Source organism: Erythrolamprus reginae, chromosome 2, assembly GCF_031021105.1.
Source record: "Erythrolamprus reginae isolate rEryReg1 chromosome 2, rEryReg1.hap1, whole genome shotgun sequence".
NCBI lineage: Eukaryota > Metazoa > Chordata > Lepidosauria > Squamata > Dipsadidae > Erythrolamprus > Erythrolamprus reginae.
The window spans coordinates 11,031,988-11,053,673 of record NC_091951.1 but is presented as its reverse complement, the minus strand read 5'-3'; the positions used below and the strand labels follow the sequence as shown (position 1 = coordinate 11,053,673).

General features: G+C 40.7%; 1 protein-coding gene across 1 annotated transcript in view; it reads left to right on the top strand.

Annotated features, from left to right (window-relative positions):
• The window catches only part of LOC139159694 (major histocompatibility complex class I-related gene protein-like), a 71,603-nt gene that overhangs the window by 21,211 nt on the left and 28,706 nt on the right, over positions 1–21,686 (top strand). The window contains exons 2-5 of the mRNA XM_070737023.1: positions 2,909–3,181; positions 12,772–12,867; positions 18,315–18,410; positions 21,426–21,611. Of these exons, the coding sequence (XP_070593124.1) occupies positions 2,909–3,181; positions 12,772–12,867; positions 18,315–18,410; positions 21,426–21,611 (651 nt within the window). The remainder of the gene's footprint in view (positions 1–2,908; positions 3,182–12,771; positions 12,868–18,314; positions 18,411–21,425; positions 21,612–21,686) is intronic.

The window sequence follows — 21,686 nt, the reverse complement described above, 5'->3', positions numbered from 1 at the left end:
GGATCCGGGCAGACCTCGACTCCAATTGGAAAACAGAGTGGACTGACAACGAGTCAGTTGAGGTAATATTTGTCCACCTGTCTGGGAAGAGTTTGATCTGGTGACACCTGATGAAGTGGACAAGGCCATTGGAGCTGTGAGTTCCGCCACCTGTTTACTGGATCCGTGTCCCTCCTGGCTGGTTTCGGCCAGCAGTGAGGTGACACGGGGCTGGGTCCAGGAGATTGTCAACGCTTCTCTGGGGAGGGGGTCCTTCCCAGCTCCCTACAAGGAGGCACTTGTGCGCCCCCTCCTCAAGAAGCCTTCCCTGGACCCAGCCATTCTCAATAACTATCACTCAGTCTCCAACCTTCCCTTCATGGGGAAGGTTGTTGAGAAGGTGGTGGTGCTCCAGCTCCAGCGGTCCTTGGAAGAAGCCGATTATCTAGGCCCTCAACAGTCAGAATTCAGGCCTGGCTACAGCATGGAAACTGCTTTGGTCGCTATGATGGATGATCTCTGGCGGGCCCGGGACAGGGGTTTATCCTCTGTCCTGGTGCTCCTTGACCTCTCAGAGGCTTTCGATACCATCGACCATGGTATCTTTCTGTGCCGGCTGGATGGGTTGGGAGTGGGAGGCACTATTCTTCAGTGGTTCTCCTCCTACCTCTCTGGTCGGTTGCAGTCAGTGTTAGTGGGGGGTCAGATGTCGACCTCTAGGTTACTCCCTTGTGGGGTGCCTCAGGGGTTGGTCCTCTCCTCCCTACTATTCAATATCTACATGAAACTACTGGGTGAGATCATCCAAGGGCATGGGGTGAGGTATCATCAATATGCAGATGATACCCAGCTTTACATCTCCACCCCTTGTCCAGTCAGTGAAGCAGTGGAAGTGATGTGCCGGTGCCTGGAGGCTGTTGGGGTCTGGATGGATGTCAACAGACTCAAAGTCAACCCTGATAAGATGGAGTGGTTGTGGGTTTTGCCTTCCAAGGACAATTCTATCTGTCCGTCCATTACCCTGGGGGGGAGTTATTGACCCCTTCAGAGAGGGTCCGCAACTTGGGCGTCCTCCTCGATCCCCAGCCCACAAAATAACACAGATAAACAGCCACAGTTTGCCTTGGCCTTTGTTCCCTTTTATCCCTTTAGCCCTCATTAAGGGAACCACACCCAGCCCTCAGTATAAGAACCACAGCCAGCCCAGGTGCTCCTATAATGACTTGTAATACTCCTTAAAGCGATCCCTTCTTTGCATAGCTCTTTGGCTACACAGATCGATATATTGATCTGCAGAAGAACCCAGGGACGAAAGACTGTCTGAGGGACTGCATGCTAAATCCCCTGGGCTGTCTGCTGAATCCTGCGTCCCAGTGGCCTCGTCCTCCTGGCTGTCTGCCACGTCTTCCTGGCTATCTGCCACATCTTCCTGGCTGTCTGCCACATCTTCCTGGCTGTCAGCCAGGCTTTCGCATTCACTTTGTGCCGCGTCTCTCCCATCTGTGGGAGCAACGGCTGGCCCAGGCCCAAACACAGCACTTGTAATAGATTCTTCCTATACAGGTAGTCCTTGACTCAAACAACCATTCATTTAGTAACTGTTGAAAGTTACAACAGCACCGAAGAAGTTGTCACACTGAAACTATTTTCACACTGAAACTGTTGCACCATCCCCATGGTCATGTGTTCCAACTCTGGAGGCTTAGAAACTGACATGTCTTTAGGACGGTTGCAGTGTCCTACGATCATGTGATCCCCTTTTGTGTCATTCTGTCCTGTCAATTCAGTGGGGAAGCCAGGTTCATTTACCAACTGTGTTACTAAGTTAACAACTTCAGTAATTCACTTAACAGACCCTGAGTGAGGTGAGAATGCTTCTGGATGCCAGTACGTCCTTGAAAATGCCAGACTGTGGTTCCATTAGCACAGGAAACTGGCTTGGATGCTTTTGGGTAAAGTTAAAGAAGAGGGTTCGGAAACTTCAGATCATGCAGAATGCAGCTGCGAGAGCTATCATGGGCTTTCTCAAAAATGCCCATGTAACACCAACACTCTGCAGTCTGCATTGGTTGCCGATCAGTTTCCGGTCACAATTCAAAGTATTGGTCATCACCTATAAAGCCCTTCATGGCACTGGACCAGGGTATCTACGAGACCGCCTTCTGCTGCATGAATCCCAGCGACTGGTTAGGTCCCACAGAGTGGGCCTTCTTTGGGTTCTGTCAACAAAACAATGTTGTTTGGCGGGGCCCAGGGGAAAAGCCTTCTCTGTGGCGGCCCCGGCTCTCTGGAACCAACTCCCCCCGGAGATTAGAATTGCCCCCACCCTCCCTGCCTTTAGTAAGCTACTTAAAACCCACCTCTGCCACCAGGCATGGGGGAACTGAGATATTCTTTCCCCCTAGGCCTTTACAATTTATGCATGCTATGTTTGTTTGTAGGGATGTTTGGTTTTTACAATAAGGGTTTTTTAGTTGTTTTAGTATTGGATTTATATGATGTTTTTTATTACTGTTGTTAGCCGCCCCGAGTCTACAGAGAGGGGCGGCATACAAATCCAATAAATAAATAAATAGATAGATAGATAGATAGATAGATAGATAGATAGATAGCTTTTAATGGATGAGGGAAATCAGATTAGAAGGATTTCTGCCTGGCTGTAGCTATTTCCCCCCAGTTCCATTTTTTTCACACTTAAGGAGTAAGTGTAAGCACTGATGTTCCCCTGATATGACTCCAAGAGTGGACTTTCCTTAACCAGGTTGTACGAAGAATAAATTGCAAGGCTGAAAAAAATTATCCTAAGAACTTGGAGGAAATATAGCAGACACTAAGTATATATATATATGAGCAAATACAGTTACATTTGTGTTTAGAAAGTCTGTTGGCTGCCAACCCTCTAATTGTGTTCTTGTTTCTTTTCTTGAAGGCACTGCCTCCTCTTCACATTCTCTGCTCCACTTCCGCCATGTTGTGCTCCTTGAAGGAGAGCCCCAATTCGTTGAGGTGACCTACTTGGACAGCCAGCCTATCCAACATTATGACAGCAAAACAAAAATTATGAGGCCTTTAACGCTGTGGATTAACCAAACACTGAATGAAAAGTACTGGACCTGGGAATCAGATATGAAATACCTTGAGAAACCTTTCCTAAAAAAATGGCAAGAATTTTCATTTCCAGAGAAACACAACCAGAGCGAGGGTAAGAAACAGCAGTATTAATCCTTCACTAATTAAATTAAAATCCCAACTGAGCAGTTTGAAGTTAAGCATTCTGTCAGGCCCAAAGCCATTATGTGATGTCCGTGGCTTTGGCCTGCCACAGTTAGCAGCGATAGGGAAACGAGAAGGGTGAGAGAGAGAGAGAGAGATTGATAACCACCACACATTCCTTTACACAGAGTCCAAGGTCAACTGAGCAAATGAAGAAGCCAGTGAATCCCTGCACTGGATTGGTCCACGTGATTGCACTTGTGGGTGTGGGGAGGTGAGATGAACCTTAACCTGGATGCGGAACTGAAGATAAATTAGTGTTGGAATGACAGTTATGAATCCAACATGGCGATGCTAATAAATTGAACCTTTTTTCTTTTCTTTTTTTTAAATATATTTTTTATTGATTTTTAACAATTTTAACATCACACAACATAAAACAATGCGTAGTGAATTGTGCCCACCACCCCGACACACACACATTCCCCACCACCAAATTGGGGGTGTTTCATTTATAGTCCACTTAACCCAAGAGCAATATATCTGTTTACATATTATAAAGTGATTCCAATTTATTTCTTGTAGCTTGGTCTCGGATTCTGCTCGTCATATATCGTCTTACCTTGTCCCACCGTCCCATCAGCTGTTCCAACTCAGTTTCATTATCCAAATTTATCCTTTTTTCCATAATTTCAAATTGAATATGGTCCACAATGTACCTATACCAATTTTGCATTGTCCATTTTGTCGCATCGTTCCAACCCAGAACTATTACTGCCTGAGCGCTTTCTATTGCTGCTTTTTTATTTCTCTAAATTCTCCCATCGCATTACTTTTTACTAGTACAGTGGTACCTCAAGATACGAACCCCTCGTCTTACGAACAACTCGTGATACGAACCTGGGGTTCAGCAAAATTTTGCCTCTTCTTACGAACTTTTTTCGAGTTACAAACCGGCATTCGGAGACTGCTGGGAAGCCGCGCGGCTGTTTTAAAAGGTGACAGACGGGCGGCGGGGCTTCCCAGAAGCCTCCCGAACGCAGGTTCGTAACTCGAACAAAGTTCGTAAGAAGAGGCAAAATTTTGCTGAACCCCGGGTTCGGTTCGGGAGGTTGCTGGGAAGCCCCCCAGGGCAGCTGCGACCTTTTAAAACAGCCGCGCCGCTTCCCAGCTGTCTCCCGAAGCCGAACGCGGAAGTTCGGCTTTAGCGTTCGGCTTCAGGAGACAGCTGGGAAGCGGCGCGGGTGTTTTAAAAGGTCGCAGCCGGCCTGGGGGGCTTGCCAGCACCCCCCCGAACCCCGAACCTGGGTTCGGGGGGGGGGGTGCTGGGAAGCCCCCCAGGCCGGCTGTCACCTTTTAAAACAGCCGCACCGCTTCCCAGCAGTTGCCGAAAGCCTTTTTTTGCGGGGGTTTTTTTGGTTGCACGGATTAATTGACTTTACATTGTTTCCTATGGGAAACAATGTTTCGTCTTACGAACCTTACGTCTTACGAACCTCCTCCTTGCACCAATTAAGTTCGTATCATGAGGTATTACTGTACTGCCATTTCCTTAGTGATTGTCCATTGTATATTTAGCATTCTATTGATATCCTCTTTCACTTTTTGCCAAAATTCCTGCATTATCGGGCATTCCCAAAACATATGCATAAACACTCCTTTGTCTTGACACCCATGCCAACAGTTCCCCCTGACATTCTGCTGAAAATGTGCAAATTGAACGGGAGTAAAATACCACTTATGTAATATTTTCCTTCTCATTTCCCTGATTCTTGTATTTTTAATTTTCCTTATATCTTCTACTATATTTTCCATTTCTTGTACCTCTACTGATATCTCATTTTGCCACCATTTAGTCAATCCATCAATTGTATCCCCTTCTGACTGCACTAGCAATTTATATATATTAGTTGCTTGCGCCTTTATCCCCTCACTTTTTTCTCTTATTATTTTCTCTAACCCTGTCTCCTCCCTCCATAACACTTCTTTATTTTCCCTTTCATTAAGATATTTACATATTGCATTTATTTGTAACCACCTTCCCTTACCTAACCACCATTCTATACGATTTCTACTTGGCCTGCCATCCTTCTCATATAACTGTTCTATCTTAGTTATCCCTCTTCCCTTCAACTCTCCTATAACCCTATTTAAGTTAGTTTCATTTTCTGTATTTATTCCATAAAGGGATGACAGTTTAGATTTATATAATCCTATTTTCCCCTGCCATTTTTTCCAAATTTCCATAGTCCCTTTCATTGGGCCTATTAATTTACCTATGTCACTCCTATTCCACTTTCTAAATATTAATTCTCTATTCTTCATCCCGTTTATCTGTTTTTCCAATTTCACCCATTTGTTTTCACCTAATTGCAACTCCATTAACCTTTCCATTTGAAAAGCTTCCCTATACAGCTCCAAACATGGAACTCCCCATCCCCCCTCTTTTTCATTCGCAATTAACCACTTTTTTCTTATTTTTGGTCTCTTGTCTTCTTCAATCCAATAATTTAGTTTTTTGTCCCACTCTTTAACCTTACATACCGATAGCCCCCCCGACAGCACATGAAATAGGTACATCATCTTATTTATTTATTTATTTATTATTTATTATTTGGATTTGTATGCCGCCCCTCTCCGAAGACTCGGGAGCTATCATCTTGGGAGCTATCATCATTTTTAAAGCTCTTATTTTTGAGAGTCTCCTTAGCTTTTTATCTTTCCAGCTCCTCATCTGTTTCAACATTTTCCTCCATATTAATCTATAATTAATCTCTTCAATTTTTACTGGGTTTTTCAATAACCAAATTCCCAAATATTTTATTTTTTTGAGTCCTAATTTCAACCCTGATTCTTTCCTGATTTCTATCTGTTCTCTCGGATCTATATTTAAGCACATAATCTTTGATTTTTCCATATTAACCGACAGTCCCGATTCCTGCTTAAACTCTTGTAAAATATTTATTATACCTTTAATCATCTCCATCGGGGTCTGGGTCAATATAATTGCATCGTCTGCAAATAAATTTATTTTCATTTCTAATTCCCCTATTCTATATCCTGCCCAAGTGTTATCTTGTCTTATCTTATTAGCTAAGATCTCTATTGCTATTACAAATAATTTTGGAGATAAAGGGCATCCCTGCTTGGTGCCGTTTAATATTTTAATACTCTGCATTCTTTGTCCATTCACTCTTATATATAATAGCTCTTATATATAAGAGCTTCATTTCCTTTATAAATCTCTTTTATAGTTTCACAAAATTTCCCCCCCATATTTAATTCATTACATAATTTATATAAATAGCTATGGTTAAGTTTATCAAACGCTTTATAAACATCTAATTTCAAAATTCCCAATTTCCTTTTAGTAGCGGTAGCATGGTGCATCACATTCATTACATTTCTAATTGGTTCACTTATTTTCCTTCCCTTCACGAATCCATATTGATCCTCTTCAATTATTTTTGGTAGAATATTTTCTAATCTATTTGCCAGTATTTTCATAAATATTTTATAATCCTGATTTGCCAAACTGATCGGACGGTAAGACCCAGGCTCTCTTAAATCTCGACCCATCTTCGGAATGGTAACAATTTCTGAAAGCTTCCATGTCTGTGGAATATCACGATTTAACAATATATTATTGAACAATTTCCCCAAATGCGGCAACAACACATTCACATAAGTTTTATAAAATTCCCCTGTAAACCCATCTGGGCCCGGTGCTTTGGCTTGTTTTAACCCTTTGATTACTCTAGCAATTTCATCTTGTGTAATTTCTGCATTCAAAATTTGTTTATCTTCTTCACTTACTATTTTCCCAACCTTGAGGACTCCTATCTTCACTTGCTCCTCTTTATACAAATCTTCATAATATTTTCTCATTATCTCCTCTAACTGGTCATTACCATATCTAACCACTCCACTAGCGTCCCTCAATGCTAAAATACATGATTTTTCTTTCCTCTTCTTCAGATATCTCGCCATTTGCTGCATTGATCTTGTCCCCCAGCTCTGTATTTTTTGTTGCATCATCATTCTCATCTTGTTCCATTTGATCTCATCATACACCATCAATTGTTACTTTTTCAATTTCAATAAACTATTCCAATCTCTACTTTTAGTTAATCTTAACTGCTCTTGTATCAAATCTATTTCCCTTATCTTCCTTTCCCTCTCTCTACCCCACCTCTTCCTAATATCTGCTTCCATACATATACATTGTCCCCTCATGAAGGCCTTACATGCATCCCACACAATTGATTGTTTAATACCACCCACATCATTAATTCTAAAATATTAAGTTAACTCTGTTTGCAATTTCTCTTTATCTTGTTCCCTAGCAGTTACCACTGCATTATATCTCAAAATTATTTGATTACGTTCCTGACCTATTTCCAATTCTGCCAATAGTGGGGCATGATCTGATATCCATATACTTTTAATGTCTACTTTTTTAACTTGTATATTGCCTCCCCTATTCATTAATATGTAGTCTATGCAGCTAAATGTATGATATCTTGCTGAATAATATGTAGCTCTGTTTAAAATATCTGCATGAAGATCCACCATATTAAGTCTGTTTAAATGTAACATCCTGCTATTTGCAGTCCCATTTGTTAATTGCATATTAAAATCTCCTGCCAAAAAAGTTGAGCCCTCCATAAAGTTGTCTAACTTCCTCTTAGTATTTATTATAAATTGTTTTGTTTTCACATTTGGGGCATAAATTGCTGCCAATGTCAGCTTCTTTTGATTTATTTTCCCTTTAACAAATATCCACCTTCCTTCTCTGTCTTTCTGAATTCCAACCTCTTCAAAATTAACCCTCTGATGAATCAGAATCGCTGTACCTCGGCTACTCTGCGTTCCTCTAGATTCAAACACCCATTTCCAATTTCTATCATTAATCAATTTATCCCTTCCTCCCCGTCTTTTATGCGTTTCTGTCAAAATCATAATATCCACCTTATATTGCTTAGCCATCCTTAATATCCTAAAACGTTTCAAATCCGATCCCAAACCATTCACATTTAAAACCATTATCTTACACTCCATCATAATATAACAAAATCACCCTTTTCCCCTCTTGTTTTGCCCTTGGTTTATTCCCCCCCTTTCTTTACCCCTATTACCCCCCCCCCCCAACGTGCCTCCCCCCGTGCTCTCCCCATCAAGTGGGGAGAAGACAAGAAAAAAACTTGCCCATTCATGAGGCACATTATCTGGATTGCATTCTCACTCAACTAGCTCCTCTTTCAACCCTTTTTAGAAACATAGAAACATAGAAACATAAAAGTCTGACAGCAGAAAAAGACCTCATGGTCCATCTAGTCTGCCCTTATACTATTTTTAATTGTAATAAAGAGAAATCTTTCCCCCCCTCCTTTCTCCTTTAAATAATTCCTTCTTTAATTTTAAATTCTTAAACCACATTTTCCCCCCTTAGACTTCCCCCATTGAATGACAGATATACAGGAATCCCAAGGCATCTCCAAGAAAAAAAAAATAACAACAATAATAGTAATAATAGTAATAATTCCCCCCCCCAACAAGACAAGGAGGCCAAAACACCATCACTTTCTGGCTCTCTTCTCACGCAGAGCCCGTGTTTTTCTCTGCTCCTTTCTGATGGCCTCCACCTGCCCGGTTAACTCCTTCAGCTGCTCTTCCCTTCGTCTTTCCTCCTCGTCTGGGGTACTCCGACCATCAAAAGCCTCTTCTCCTTCATGTGCTAGTGCTCCAGTTTTATCAAACTTAATCCCCAGTTGATCCAATAAAGCTTTTCCCTCCTCCAATGAACGTGCTCTGTACATTTTATTTTCCTGGAACACCAAGATGGCCACTGGGTAGCCCCAGCTAAATCTGGTTCCACTTTGATATAACCGGCTTGCAATTGGTTTCAAAACAGCTCTCGCTCTCAGAGTTTCCCAGGAAAGATCCCTCAGAACCCTTATCTCATTTCCGTCTTGTTTAAGGCTCGTAGAAGTCTTCAAAGATTTATAAATAATCTCTGCTTTTTTTTCACTGAGGAAAGCTACGATTATGTCTCTCTGCCTCCCGTCTCTTCTGGGGGCCCCCCAGTGAACTCGCAGTAAATCATCCAAGCTGACTTGTACTCCTGCCTGTTTATTTAACCAAGCGCAGACTGCTTCTGTTAACTTTGAATCAAAAGCAGAATCCATTCTGAACCCACGCAGACGCAAATTCCTTCTTCTCTGACGGTCCTCCAAATTAGCAATTCTATCATTCATTTGTTTTATTATTCCATCGTGATCCTTCACTTGTTTTTCAACTTTCTGTATCTTTCCAGCAGAGGATTCCTCCTCCTTTTTAATTTGCTTTACTTCTGAACCCAGCTGTTCCATTGTAGTTTCTACTTTATTAAATCTCTGCTCAAAACCAGAACAAATGTCCAGCAATTTATCCAGTTTTTTTTCAATGTTCGCTAAGCTGGAAACGTCTTCTTTTTCCCCTCCCTCCGCCATTTTAAGATTTATTGTACTCACTTATCACTTCCTTGTTACAGCGAAAGCACCTCCGTCTTTGCTTGAAATCGTAAATCTTCAACTCTTTGATGCCCGTAGATTCCTGTACCTCCTATTTTTTTCCTAAGAAGGATTTATAGTATTTTTAAGGAGAGAAAACTCTTTACATTATATATTAATTCATAGCCAGAGGTGAAATGCCTAGAAACCAATTCGGCACATGCGCAATCCCTAATAAATTGAACCTTGTGTGAAAGCACAGGAGTGGAATGTGATTTATTTCTCAGATTGTATTTGGTTCGTTGACACATTCATTCATTGATGGTTCAGTGAAAAGTCAAACAGAGGCTTGAGACAGATAGAATTTATTTATTTATTTATTTATTTATTCATTCATTCATTCATTCATTCATTCATTCAAAATAAATACAAGATAGTACAAGATAGTAGGTATTGGTATAAACATAAACTTTAGCAAAGCAGGTACAGGTAAATTAGGCAATAAGACAGTAGAACAGGGATGGTAGGCATAATGGTGCACTTATGCATGCCCATTACAGACCTCTTAGGAATGGGGTGAGGTTGACTGTAGATAGTCTAAGATAAAGATTTTGGGGTTTTGGAAAGAAACCAGAGTCAAGTAGTGCATTCCAGGCATTGGTCACCCTGTTGCTGAAGTCGTATTTTCTGCAGTTGAGTTTGGAGCAGTTAACATTAAGTTAGAATCAATTTATTTATTATTTATTAATTAGACTTCTATGCCACCCTCTGCATTTTCCTTCAACATCTTTCAGTGCAAATTGGGCGCTCTGGGCTGGAGCTCCATTTTTGCTACCCCACTGTGTCCCCCCCATCACATTGGTGCACATCTGTCTTTTTCTCAGATCATACTTTGCAGTGCATTTTTAAAATATATATATATTTTTATTAAATTTTTATTACAACAAACAAAAACAAATAGTTAAAGAAAAAGTGCCCAACACCAATAAACCCCACCACCATTTAGGGGGTTAAATTATTTACAATAAGTTTCAATTTCTCCCTTGGCTCCGGTTTACATTTCTTTACATACAAAAAGTGATTGGAATTTATTTTTCACATTGTCGTCATAAATTCTACTTAAGATATAATTTTTCACCTTATTCCATCGTGCCATCAGCTTCTCCAATTTATTTTCATCAAAGTTATTTAAGGTTATTTCCATAATTTCGAAGTGGATGTACCAGTACCAATTCTGAATTGTCCATTTATTGCTATCCTTCCACCCTAATACCACTACTGCTTGAGCGCTTTCCAAAGTTGCAGTTTTGATTTCTTTAAATTCTCGTAATTCCCCATATTTAACTAGTGTTGCTAATTCTTTTGTGATTATCCAATTAATGTTTAGCATATTGTTAATTTCATTCTGTACTTCCTTCCAAAATTTTTGAACTTCAACGCATTCCCAGAGCATATGCATAAAAACTCCTTTTATTTGGCAATCATGCCAGCAATTTCCCTTTCCTTTCCTCTGGAAGTGTGCTAGTTTTACTGGCGTGAAGTACCATTTATGTAAAATTTTCCTTCTCATCTCTCTAATTCTTGTGTTCTTTATCTTATATATATTTTCTACTACTTCTTCCATCTCGTTTTCATTAATCCGTAATTCATTTTGCCAGTATCTTCTTAGGCCTTTAATCACTTCTTCTTCCACTTGTAGTAACATGCTATAAATCTTACTAGCCTGTCCTTTTGAATCATTAATCTTTTCTTTCAATATTTTCTCTAGACAGTTTTCTTCTCTCAAATCTTCTAATCTTCTAATCTCACTTTTATTCAAATATTTGCATATTGCATTAATCTGCAACCATTTTTGTTGGCCCAACCACCATTCGAAGCGAGTTCTATTAACTCTTCCATCTGTCTCATATAATTGTTCTATTCTCATTATGCCTTTATCATTTAATTCCTTTATAACTCTACCTAGATTAACATATTTATTTATGTTCAAAACATGCAACATTGATAATTTTGAATTCCTATTTGCTAATTTCCCTTGCCATTTTGACCAAATATCTAAGGCTGCTTTCAAAGGATCGGCTAATCTATTGATTTCTATTTTACACCATTTTTAAAATAAAATCTCTTTATTTTTAATATTATTAATCTCCCTTTCAAGTTTCACCCACTTCTTTTCTTTCAATAATTGTAATTCCATTAATCTTTCCATTTGAAACGCTTCTCTATATAATTCTAAATTTGGGCACCCCCATCCTCCATCTTTTTCTCTGGCAATCAGCCATCGTTTCCTTGTTCTAGGTTTTTTATTTCCTTTAATCCAAAAATTCATTTTATTGGCCCATTCCCTTAGTTTTACTTATTTATTTATTTATTTATTTATTTATTATTTGGATTTGTATGCCGCCCCTCTCCTGGGAAGGTACCTGGTAAAACGTGGAATAAATACATGATTTTTTGAATAATCATCATTTTAGGAGCTCTTATTTTGGCCATTTTTCTCAGACTTTTATCTTTCCACTTTTTAATTTGCTTTTGCATTTTTTTCCATATTAAATTGTAATTTACCTCAACAATTTTGTTTGGGTTTTTGAATAACCAAATTCCTAAATATTTCATTTTTTTACATCCTAATTTCAATCCTGAAATTTTTTGTATCTCGATTTGCTCTTTGGGACCTGTATTCAAACAAAATATTTCTGATTTCTCAATATTAATTGAGAGACCTGATTGGTCTTTAAATTCCTGAAGTACAACCATTAATTTTTCCATCATTTCAATGGGGGTTTCAGACAATATTATGGCATCGTCTGCAAAAAGATTTAATTTCAATTCAAGTTTTCCAATTCGGTAACCCTTCCAGTCCTTATCATTTCTAATTTTATTTGCTAGAACCTCAATTGCCATTGCGAACAAGATGGGGGAAAGTGGGCATCCCTGCTTAGTTCCATTTTAGATAAGTCTCAGTTGCTTTTTTTTATTTTTAATAAATTATTCCACTCCCTATTTCTTGTAATTTTCAATCTTTCTTGAGTTAACTCAATATCTTTAATTAACTTTTTCCTTTCTACTCACATTTTTTTAAATATAGATTACGGGACCTGGATATCAGATATGAACATTGAGAATGATTTCCTAGACAATTGGCAAGAATTTTCACTTCCAGAGAAACACAACCAGAGTGAGGGTAAGAAACAGCAGTATTAATCCTTCACTAATTAAATTAAAATCCCAACTGAGCAGCTTGAAGTTAAGCATTCTGTCAGGCCCAAAGCCATTATGTGATGTCAGTGGCTTTGGCCTGCCACAGTTAGCAGCGATAGGGAAACGGGAGGGGTGAGAGAGAGAGAGAGAGAGAGATTGATAACCATTACACATTCCTTTACACAGAGTCCAAGGTCAACTGAGCAAATGAGGAAGCCAGTGAATCCCTGCACTGGATTGGTCCACATGATTGCACTTGTGGGTGTGGGGAGGTGAGATGAACCTTAACCTGGATGGGGAACTGAAGATAAATTAGTGTTGGAATGACAGTTACAAATCCAACATGGCTATCATTCTGTAAGTCTCCTGAATGAGAAGGGGGTCAGACTAGATGGCCACTGAGTTCCCTTCCCTCTCTATCATTCTGTAAGTCTCCTGAATGAGAAGGTGGGTCAGGTTACACTGATCCTTTCTTTCCTTCCAAAAGTAGCATTTTGTAACAACTGTTCTGATTGGATGGTGGCGAAGTGTCTCATGTGGCCAAAAGGCTGTGGTTGAATTTGGATTTTTGTGACCAAAGGGCTGGGGCCAAGAGCTAGGGGCCTTTGGGCGAGGGAGGGAAGGCAGCGGCCGATTAGCTGCTGCGGAAGAAACAGCTTCATCCAACTGGTGGAGGCAAAAAGTCCCATCCCCCTTATTTTAGATCTTTCTGCTACATTGGGGTGAATCAGGGCCTCCATTGTGTATAGCCACCGTGGTATTTCTACATAATGTCTGCTTTTTTATTCTTCTCCAGTTGTGTAATAATGTCCCTCTTATGGCATATGTTTGGAATTGTGTATGCTTAATGTTTTGCTTTTCCCATAAGTGGCCTTGACATCGAACTGTTGTAAGTGGAGGTCTACCTGTATTGTAATTTCCAATTTCTTCAGTAGCTCGTATAATGTAAAATCTAGAAATCTGATGTTTTCTACAAGCTGGATAGTTTTGACATGCCACTTTTGCTAGCATAAATATTAACTTCCGCATATAAAGGAAGTAATGTTCTAGTCCAGTGATGGCGAACCTTTTTCCCCTCGGGTGCCAAAACAGTGTGCATGCTATCGCGCATGTGTGAGTGCCCACACTGATCATTCAATGCCTGAGGAGTGCGAAAACAGCTTCCCCAACCCCGGAGGCTCTCTGAAAGCCAAAAACATCCTCTCAGAGCCTCTGTGTGAGCCAAAAATCAGCTGACCGGCACATATGTGCACATTGGAGCTGAGCTAGGCAACGGCTTGCTTGCCAGCAGATATGGCTCCGTGTGCCACCTGTGGCACCTGTGTCATAGGTTCGCCATCACTGTTCTAGTCCCACAATTAGAAGGAAAGAGTGCTGTTTCTTTTGTTTCTGCTTCATTATTTTATAAATGTTCCTTGATCATCTTGTAAAGACTACAAGATCACAATGGCAAAGATGAGGTACAGGAACTTTGTGTTTGTGCAGTGAAGGGCTACCAAAATTTTTACTACCACACTGTGGGTGTGGCTTATGCAGGATGCTCTGCATTTTCTTTCAACATCTTTCAGTGCAAATTGGGCATTCTGGGCTGGAGCTCCATTTTTGCTACCCCATTGCGTTCCCCCCGCCGTCCGGTCAGTACCCTCCCCTGTGTTTGTGTCACTAAACTGGTGCACATCTGTCTTTTTCTCAGATCATACTTTGCAGTGCATTTTTTAAAAAAATATATTTTTATTAAATTTTTATTACAACAACAACAAAAAATTACTTAAAGAAAAAGTGACCAACACCAATAAACCCCACCACCATTTAGGGGTTAAATTATTTACAATAAGTTTAAATTTCTCCCTTGGCTCCAGTTTACATTTCTTTACATACAAAAAGTGATTGGAATTTATTTTTCACATTGTTGTCATAAATTCTACTTAAGATATAATTTTTCACCTTATTCCATCGTGCCATCAACTTCTCCAATTTATTTTCATCAAAGTTATTTAATCTTATTTCCATAATTTCGAAGTGGATGTGGTCCACCATGTACCAGTACCAATTCTGGATTGTCCATTTATTGCTATCCTTCCACCCTAATACCACTACTGCTTGAGCGCTTTCCAAACCTGCAGTTTTGGTTTCTTTAAATTCTTGTAATTCCCCATATTTAACTAGTGTTGCTAATTCTTTCGTGATTATCCAATTAATGTTTAGCATATTGTTAATTTCATTCTGTACTTCCTTCCAAAATTTTTGAACTTCAACGCATTGCCAGAGCATACGCATAAAAAATCCTTTTATTTGGCAACCATGCCAGCAATTTCCTTTTCCTTTCCTCTGGAAGTGTGCTAGTTTTACTGGCGTGAAGTACCATTTATGTAAAATTTTCCTTCTCATCTCTCTAATTCTTGTGTTCTTTATCTTATACAGTAATACCTCATCTTACGAACTTAATTGGTTCCAGGACGAGGTTCGTAAGGTGAAAAGTTCGTAAGATGAAACAATGTTTCCCGTAGGAATCAATGGAAAAGCCAATAATGCGTGCAAGCCGATTAGGAAAATCCAAAACATTAAGGCTTAAAAAAAAAAAAAAAGCTGCCGGCAGACGAAGCTGAGGCGAACGGAGTGGGGGGAGGGAAACCCATGGAGATCCAGAGGGGAGAATGGGGCAGGACAGGGTGGGAAAAAATGGGGGAAACCCATGGAGATCCAGAGGGGAGAATGGGGCAGGACAGGGTGGGAAAAAACGGGGGAAACCCATGGAGATCCAGAGGGGAGAATGGGGCAGGACAGGGTGGGAAAAAACGGGGGAAACCCATGGAGATCCAGAGGGGAGAATGGGGCAGGACAGGGTGGGGAAAAACGGGGGAAACCCATGGAGATCCAGAGGGGAGAATGGGGCAGGACAGGGTGGGAAAAAACGGGGGAAACCCATGGAGATCCAGAGGGGAGAATGGTGCAAGACAGGGTGGGAAAAAATGGGGGAAACCCATGGAGATCCAGAGGGGAGAATGGGGCAGGACAGGGTGGGAAAAAACGGGGGAAACCCATGGAGATCCAGAGGGGAGAATGGGGCAGGACAGGGTGGGGAAAAACGGGGGAAACCCATGGAGATCCAGAGGGGAGAATGGGGCAGGACAGGGTGGGAAAAAATGGGGGAAACCCATGGAGATCCAGAGGGGAGAATGGGGCAGGACAGGGTGGGAAAAAACGGGGGAAACCCATGGAGATCCAGAGGGGATAATGGGGCAGGACAGGGTGGGAAAAAACGGGGGAAACCCATGGAGATCCAGAGGGGAGAATGGGGCAGGACAGGGTGGGAAAAAACGGGGGAAACCCATGGAGATCCAGAGGGGAGAATGGGGCAGGACAGGGTGGGGAAAAACGGGGGAAACCCATGGAGATCCAGAGGGGAGAATGGGGCAGGACAGGGTGGGGAAAAACGGGGGAAACCCATGGAGATCCAGAGGGGAGAATGGTGCAAGACAGGGTGGGAAAAAATGGGAGGAACCCATGGAGATCCAGAGGGGAGAATGGGGCAGGACAGGGTGGGGAAAAGCGGGGGAAACCCATGGAGATCCAGAGGGGAGAATGGGGCAGGACAGGGTGGGAAAAAATGGGGGAAACCTATAGAGATCCAGAGGGGAGAATGGGGAAGGACAGGGTGGGAAAAAACGGGGGAAACCCATAGAGATCCAGAGGGGAGAATGAGGCAGGACAGGGTGGGGAAAAACGGGGGAAACCCATAGAGATCCAGAGGGGAGAATGGGGCAGGACAGGGTGGGGAAAAACGGGAGGAACTCAAGTCTGGAGGTGGGGCATCCCAGCGGCCGGCGGCAGGTTCGTAAGGTGAAAAAAGTTCATAAGAAGAGGCAAAAAAATTCCGAACCCTGGGTTCGTATCTTGAAAAGTTCGTATGATGAAGGGTTCGTATCATGAGGGACCACTGTATACATTTTCTACTACTTCTTCCATCTCGTTTTCATTAATCCGTAATTCATTTTGCCAGTATCTTCTTAGGCCTTTAATCACTTCTTCTTCCACTTGTAGTAACATGCTATAAATCTTACTAGCCTGTCCTTTTGAATCATTAATCTTTTCTTTCAATATTTTCTCTAGACAGTTTTCTTCTCTCAAATCTTCTAATCTTCTAATCTCACTTTTATTCAAATATTTGCATATTGCATTAATCTGCAACCATTTTTGTTGGCCCAACCACCATTCGAAGCGAGTTCTATTAACTCTTCCATCTGTCTCATATAATTGTTCTATTCTCATTATGCCTTTATCATTTAATTCCTTTATAACTCTACCTAGATTAACATATTTATTTATGTTCAAAACATGCAACATTGATAATTTTGAATTCCTATTTGCTAATTTCCCTTGCCATTTTGACCAAATATCTAAGGCTGCTTTCAAAGGATCGGCTAATCTATTGATTTCTATTTTACACCATTTTTAAAATAAAATCTCTTTATTTTTAATATTATTAATCTCCCTTTCAAGTTTCACCCACTTCTTTTCTTTCAATAATTGTAATTCCATTAATCTTTCCATTTGAAACGCTTCTCTATATAATTCTAAATTTGGGCACCCCCATCCTCCATCTTTTTCTCTGGCAATCAGCCATCGTTTCCTTGTTCTAGGTTTTTTATTTCCTTTAATCCAAAAATTCATTTTATTGGCCCATTCCCTTAGTTTTACTTATTTATTTATTTATTTATTTATTTATTATTTGGATTTGTATGCCGCCCCTCTCCTGGGAAGGTACCTGGTAAAACGTGGAATAAATACATGATTTTTTGAATAATCATCATTTTAGGAGCTCTTATTTTGGCCATTTTTCTCAGACTTTTATCTTTCCACTTTTTAATTTGCTTTTGCATTTTTTTCCATATTAAATTGTAATTTACCTCAACAATTTTGTTTGGGTTTTTGAATAACCAAATTCCTAAATATTTCATTTTTTTACATCCTAATTTCAATCCTGAAATTTTTTGTATCTCGATTTGCTCTTTGGGACCTGTATTCAAACAAAATATTTCTGATTTCTCAATATTAATTGAGAGACCTGATTGGTCTTTAAATTCCTGAAGTACAACCATTAATTTTTCCATCATTTCAATGGGGGTTTCAGACAATATTATGGCATCGTCTGCAAAAAGATTTAATTTCAATTCAAGTTTTCCAATTCGGTAACCCTTCCAGTCCTTATCATTTCTAATTTTATTTGCTAGAACCTCAATTGCCATTGCGAACAAGATGGGGGAAAGTGGGCATCCCTGCTTAGTTCCATTTTAGATAAGTCTCAGTTGCTTTTTTTTATTTTTAATAAATTATTCCACTCCCTATTTCTTGTAATTTTCAATCTTTCTTGAGTTAACTCAATATCTTTAATTAACTTTTTCCTTTCTACTCACATTTTTTTAAATATAGATTACGGGACCTGGATATCAGATATGAACATTGAGAATGATTTCCTAGACAATTGGCAAGAATTTTCACTTCCAGAGAAACACAACCAGAGTGAGGGTAAGAAACAGCAGTATTAATCCTTCACTAATTAAATTAAAATCCCAACTGAGCAGCTTGAAGTTAAGCATTCTGTCAGGCCCAAAGCCATTATGTGATGTCAGTGGCTTTGGCCTGCCACAGTTAGCAGCGATAGGGAAACGGGAGGGGTGAGAGAGAGAGAGAGAGAGAGATTGATAACCATTACACATTCCTTTACACAGAGTCCAAGGTCAACTGAGCAAATGAGGAAGCCAGTGAATCCCTGCACTGGATTGGTCCACATGATTGCACTTGTGGGTGTGGGGAGGTGAGATGAACCTTAAACTGGATGGGGAACTGAAGATAAATTAGTGTTGGAATGACAGTTACAAATCCAACATGGCTATCATTCTGTAAGTCTCCTGAATGAGAAGGGGGTCAGACTAGATGGCCACTGAGTTCCCTTCCCTCTCTATCATTCTGTAAGTCTCTGAATGACAAGGTGGGTCAGACTAGATGGCCACTGAGTTCCCTTCCCTCTCTATCATTCTGTAAGTCTCCTGAATGACAAGGTGGGTCAGACTAGATGGCCACTGAGTTCCCTTCCCTCTCTATCATTCTGTAAGTCTCCTGAATGAGAAGGTGGGTCAGGTTACACTGATCCTTTCTTTCCTTCCAAAAGTAGCATTTTGTAATAACTGTTCTGATTGGATGGTGGCGAAGTGTCTCATGTGGCCAAAAGGCTGTGGTTGAATTTGGATTTTTGTGACCAAAGGGCTGGGGCCAAGAGCTAGGGGCCTTTGGGCGAGGGAGAGAAGGCAGCGGCCGATTAGCTGCTGCGGAAGAAACAGCTTCATCCAACTGGTGGAGGCAAAAAGTCCCATCCCCCTTATTTTAGATCTTTCTGCTACATTGGGGTGAATCAGGGCCTCCATTGTGTATAGCCACCGTGGTATTTCTATGTAATGTCTGCTTTTAATTTTTCTCCAGTTGTGTAATAATGTCCCTCTTATGGCATATGTTTGGAATTGTGTATGTTTAATGTTTTGCTTTTCCCATAAGTCGCTTTGACATCGAACTGTTGTAAGTGGAGGTCTACCTGTATTGTAATTTCCAATTTCTTCAGTAACTTGTATAATGTAAAATCTAGGAATCTGATGTTTTCTACAAGCTGGATAGTTTTGACATGCCACTTTTGCTAGAATAAATATTAACTTCCGCATATAAAGGAAGTAATGTTCTAATCCAGTAATGGCGAACCTTTTTTCCCTTGGGTGCCAAAACAGTGTGCATGCTATTGCATATGCGCAAGTGCCCACACTGATCATTCAATGCCCGAGGAGTGCGAAAACAGCTTCCCCAACCCCGGAGGCCCTCTGGAAGCCAAAAACATCTTCTCAGAGCCTCTGTGTGAGCCAAAAATCAGCTGGCCAGCACACATGATTCCTTAGAGGTCAGTAAGGGGCGAGCATAAGTGCACTAGTGTACCTTCCGTCCCCTGTCCAATTTTCTCTCCTATATTTTATATAACTTTTCTCCCATCCATATAGATTAGATTAGATTTATTAGATTTATATGCCGCCCCTCTCCACAGACTCGGGGCGGCACACAACAATAGCAAAAAAAACAGTACATAGTGACAAATCCAATGCCCACCAATACAATTACAATTTTAAGTTAAGAAATTCATAAAACAATCCCAATATATATAAGAAAACAAGCACACAATCAATCAAACAGCAAAACAACATGGGCAATCAATCAAACAGCAAAACAACATGAGTCTTCGGAGAGGGGCGGCATACAAATATAAGTAATAAATAAATAAATAAATAAATAAATAAATAAATAAATAAATAAATAAATAAATAAATAAATAAATAAATAAGGGGGAGATGTTTTAGTTTCCCCCATGCCTGACGACACAGGTGGATTTTAAGGAGCTTACGAGAGGCAAGGAGGGTGGGGGAAATCCTAATCTCAGGGGGGAGCTGGTTCCAGAGGGTCAGAGCCACCACAGAGAAGGCTCTTCCCCTAGGTCCCGCCAGATGACATTGTTTAGTCGATGGGACCCGAAGAAGGCCGACTCTGTGGGACCTAACCGGTCGCTGGGATTCGTGCGGCAGAAGGCGGTCCCGAAGATATTCTGGTCCGGTGCCATGAAGGGCTTTATAGGTCATAACCAACACTTTGAATTGTGACCGGAAACTGATCGGCAGCCAATGCAGACTACGGAGTGTTGGAGTAATATGGGCATACTTAAAGAAGCCCATAATTGCTGTCGCAGCTGCATTCTGCACGATCTGAAGTTTCCGAACACTTTTCAAAGGTAGCCCCATGTAGAGAGCGTTACAGTAGTCAAGCCTCGAGGTGATGAGGGTATGAGTGACTGTGAGCAATGACTCCCGGTCCAAATAGGGCCGCAACTGGCGCACCAGGCGAACGTGGGCAAACGCCCCCCTCTACTCTTCATTGATGTATTCTATTCTCATGTCTCTTCTTCTATCCCTTCCCTGATATTTACTATTAAACGTTTTTATTCTCTTTAACTTTCAATTTGTATTGGACAAAATAAATAAATAAAATAAAATAAAATAAAATAAACATGTGCATATTGGAACTGAGCTAGGCAATGGCTCGCTTGCCAGCAGATATGGCTCCCCATGCCACCTGTGGCACCTGTGTCATAGGTTCGCCATCACTGTTCTAGTCCCACAATTAGAAGGAAAGAGTGCTGTTTCTTTTGTTTCTGCTTCATTGTTTTATAAATGTTCCTTGATCATCTTGTGAAGACTACAAGATCACAATGGCAAAGATGAGGTCCAGGAACTTTGTGTTTGTGCAGTGAAGGGCTACCAAAATTTTTTCTACCACACTGTGGGTGTGGCTTATGCAGGATGCTCTGCATTTTCTTTCAACATCTTTCAGTGCAAATTGGGCGCTCTGGGCTGGAGCTCCATTTTTGCTACCCCACTGCGTTCCCTCTGCAGTCCGGTCAATAGCCCACCCCTGTGTTTGTGTCACTAAACTGGTGCACATCTGTCTTTTTCTCAGATCATACTTTGCAGTGCATTGAGGGCTGTAAACTCACAACTGATGAAAAGGAAATAGAAATTCATGAGGATGTTATTGATGGAAAAGAAGTGAAGGAAGAGGAATTTCACCGTAAAAGAGTTTACTTGGATGGAAGCTGCATTCTGTGGCTGAAGATGTTCCTGAACATGAAGCCAGTAAAGAAAGGTAGGCCCAGTAGCAGGTAGAAAGCAACCCTTCCATATTCTTTCCATTTTTAATCTTATCCTTAAGCTATCTATG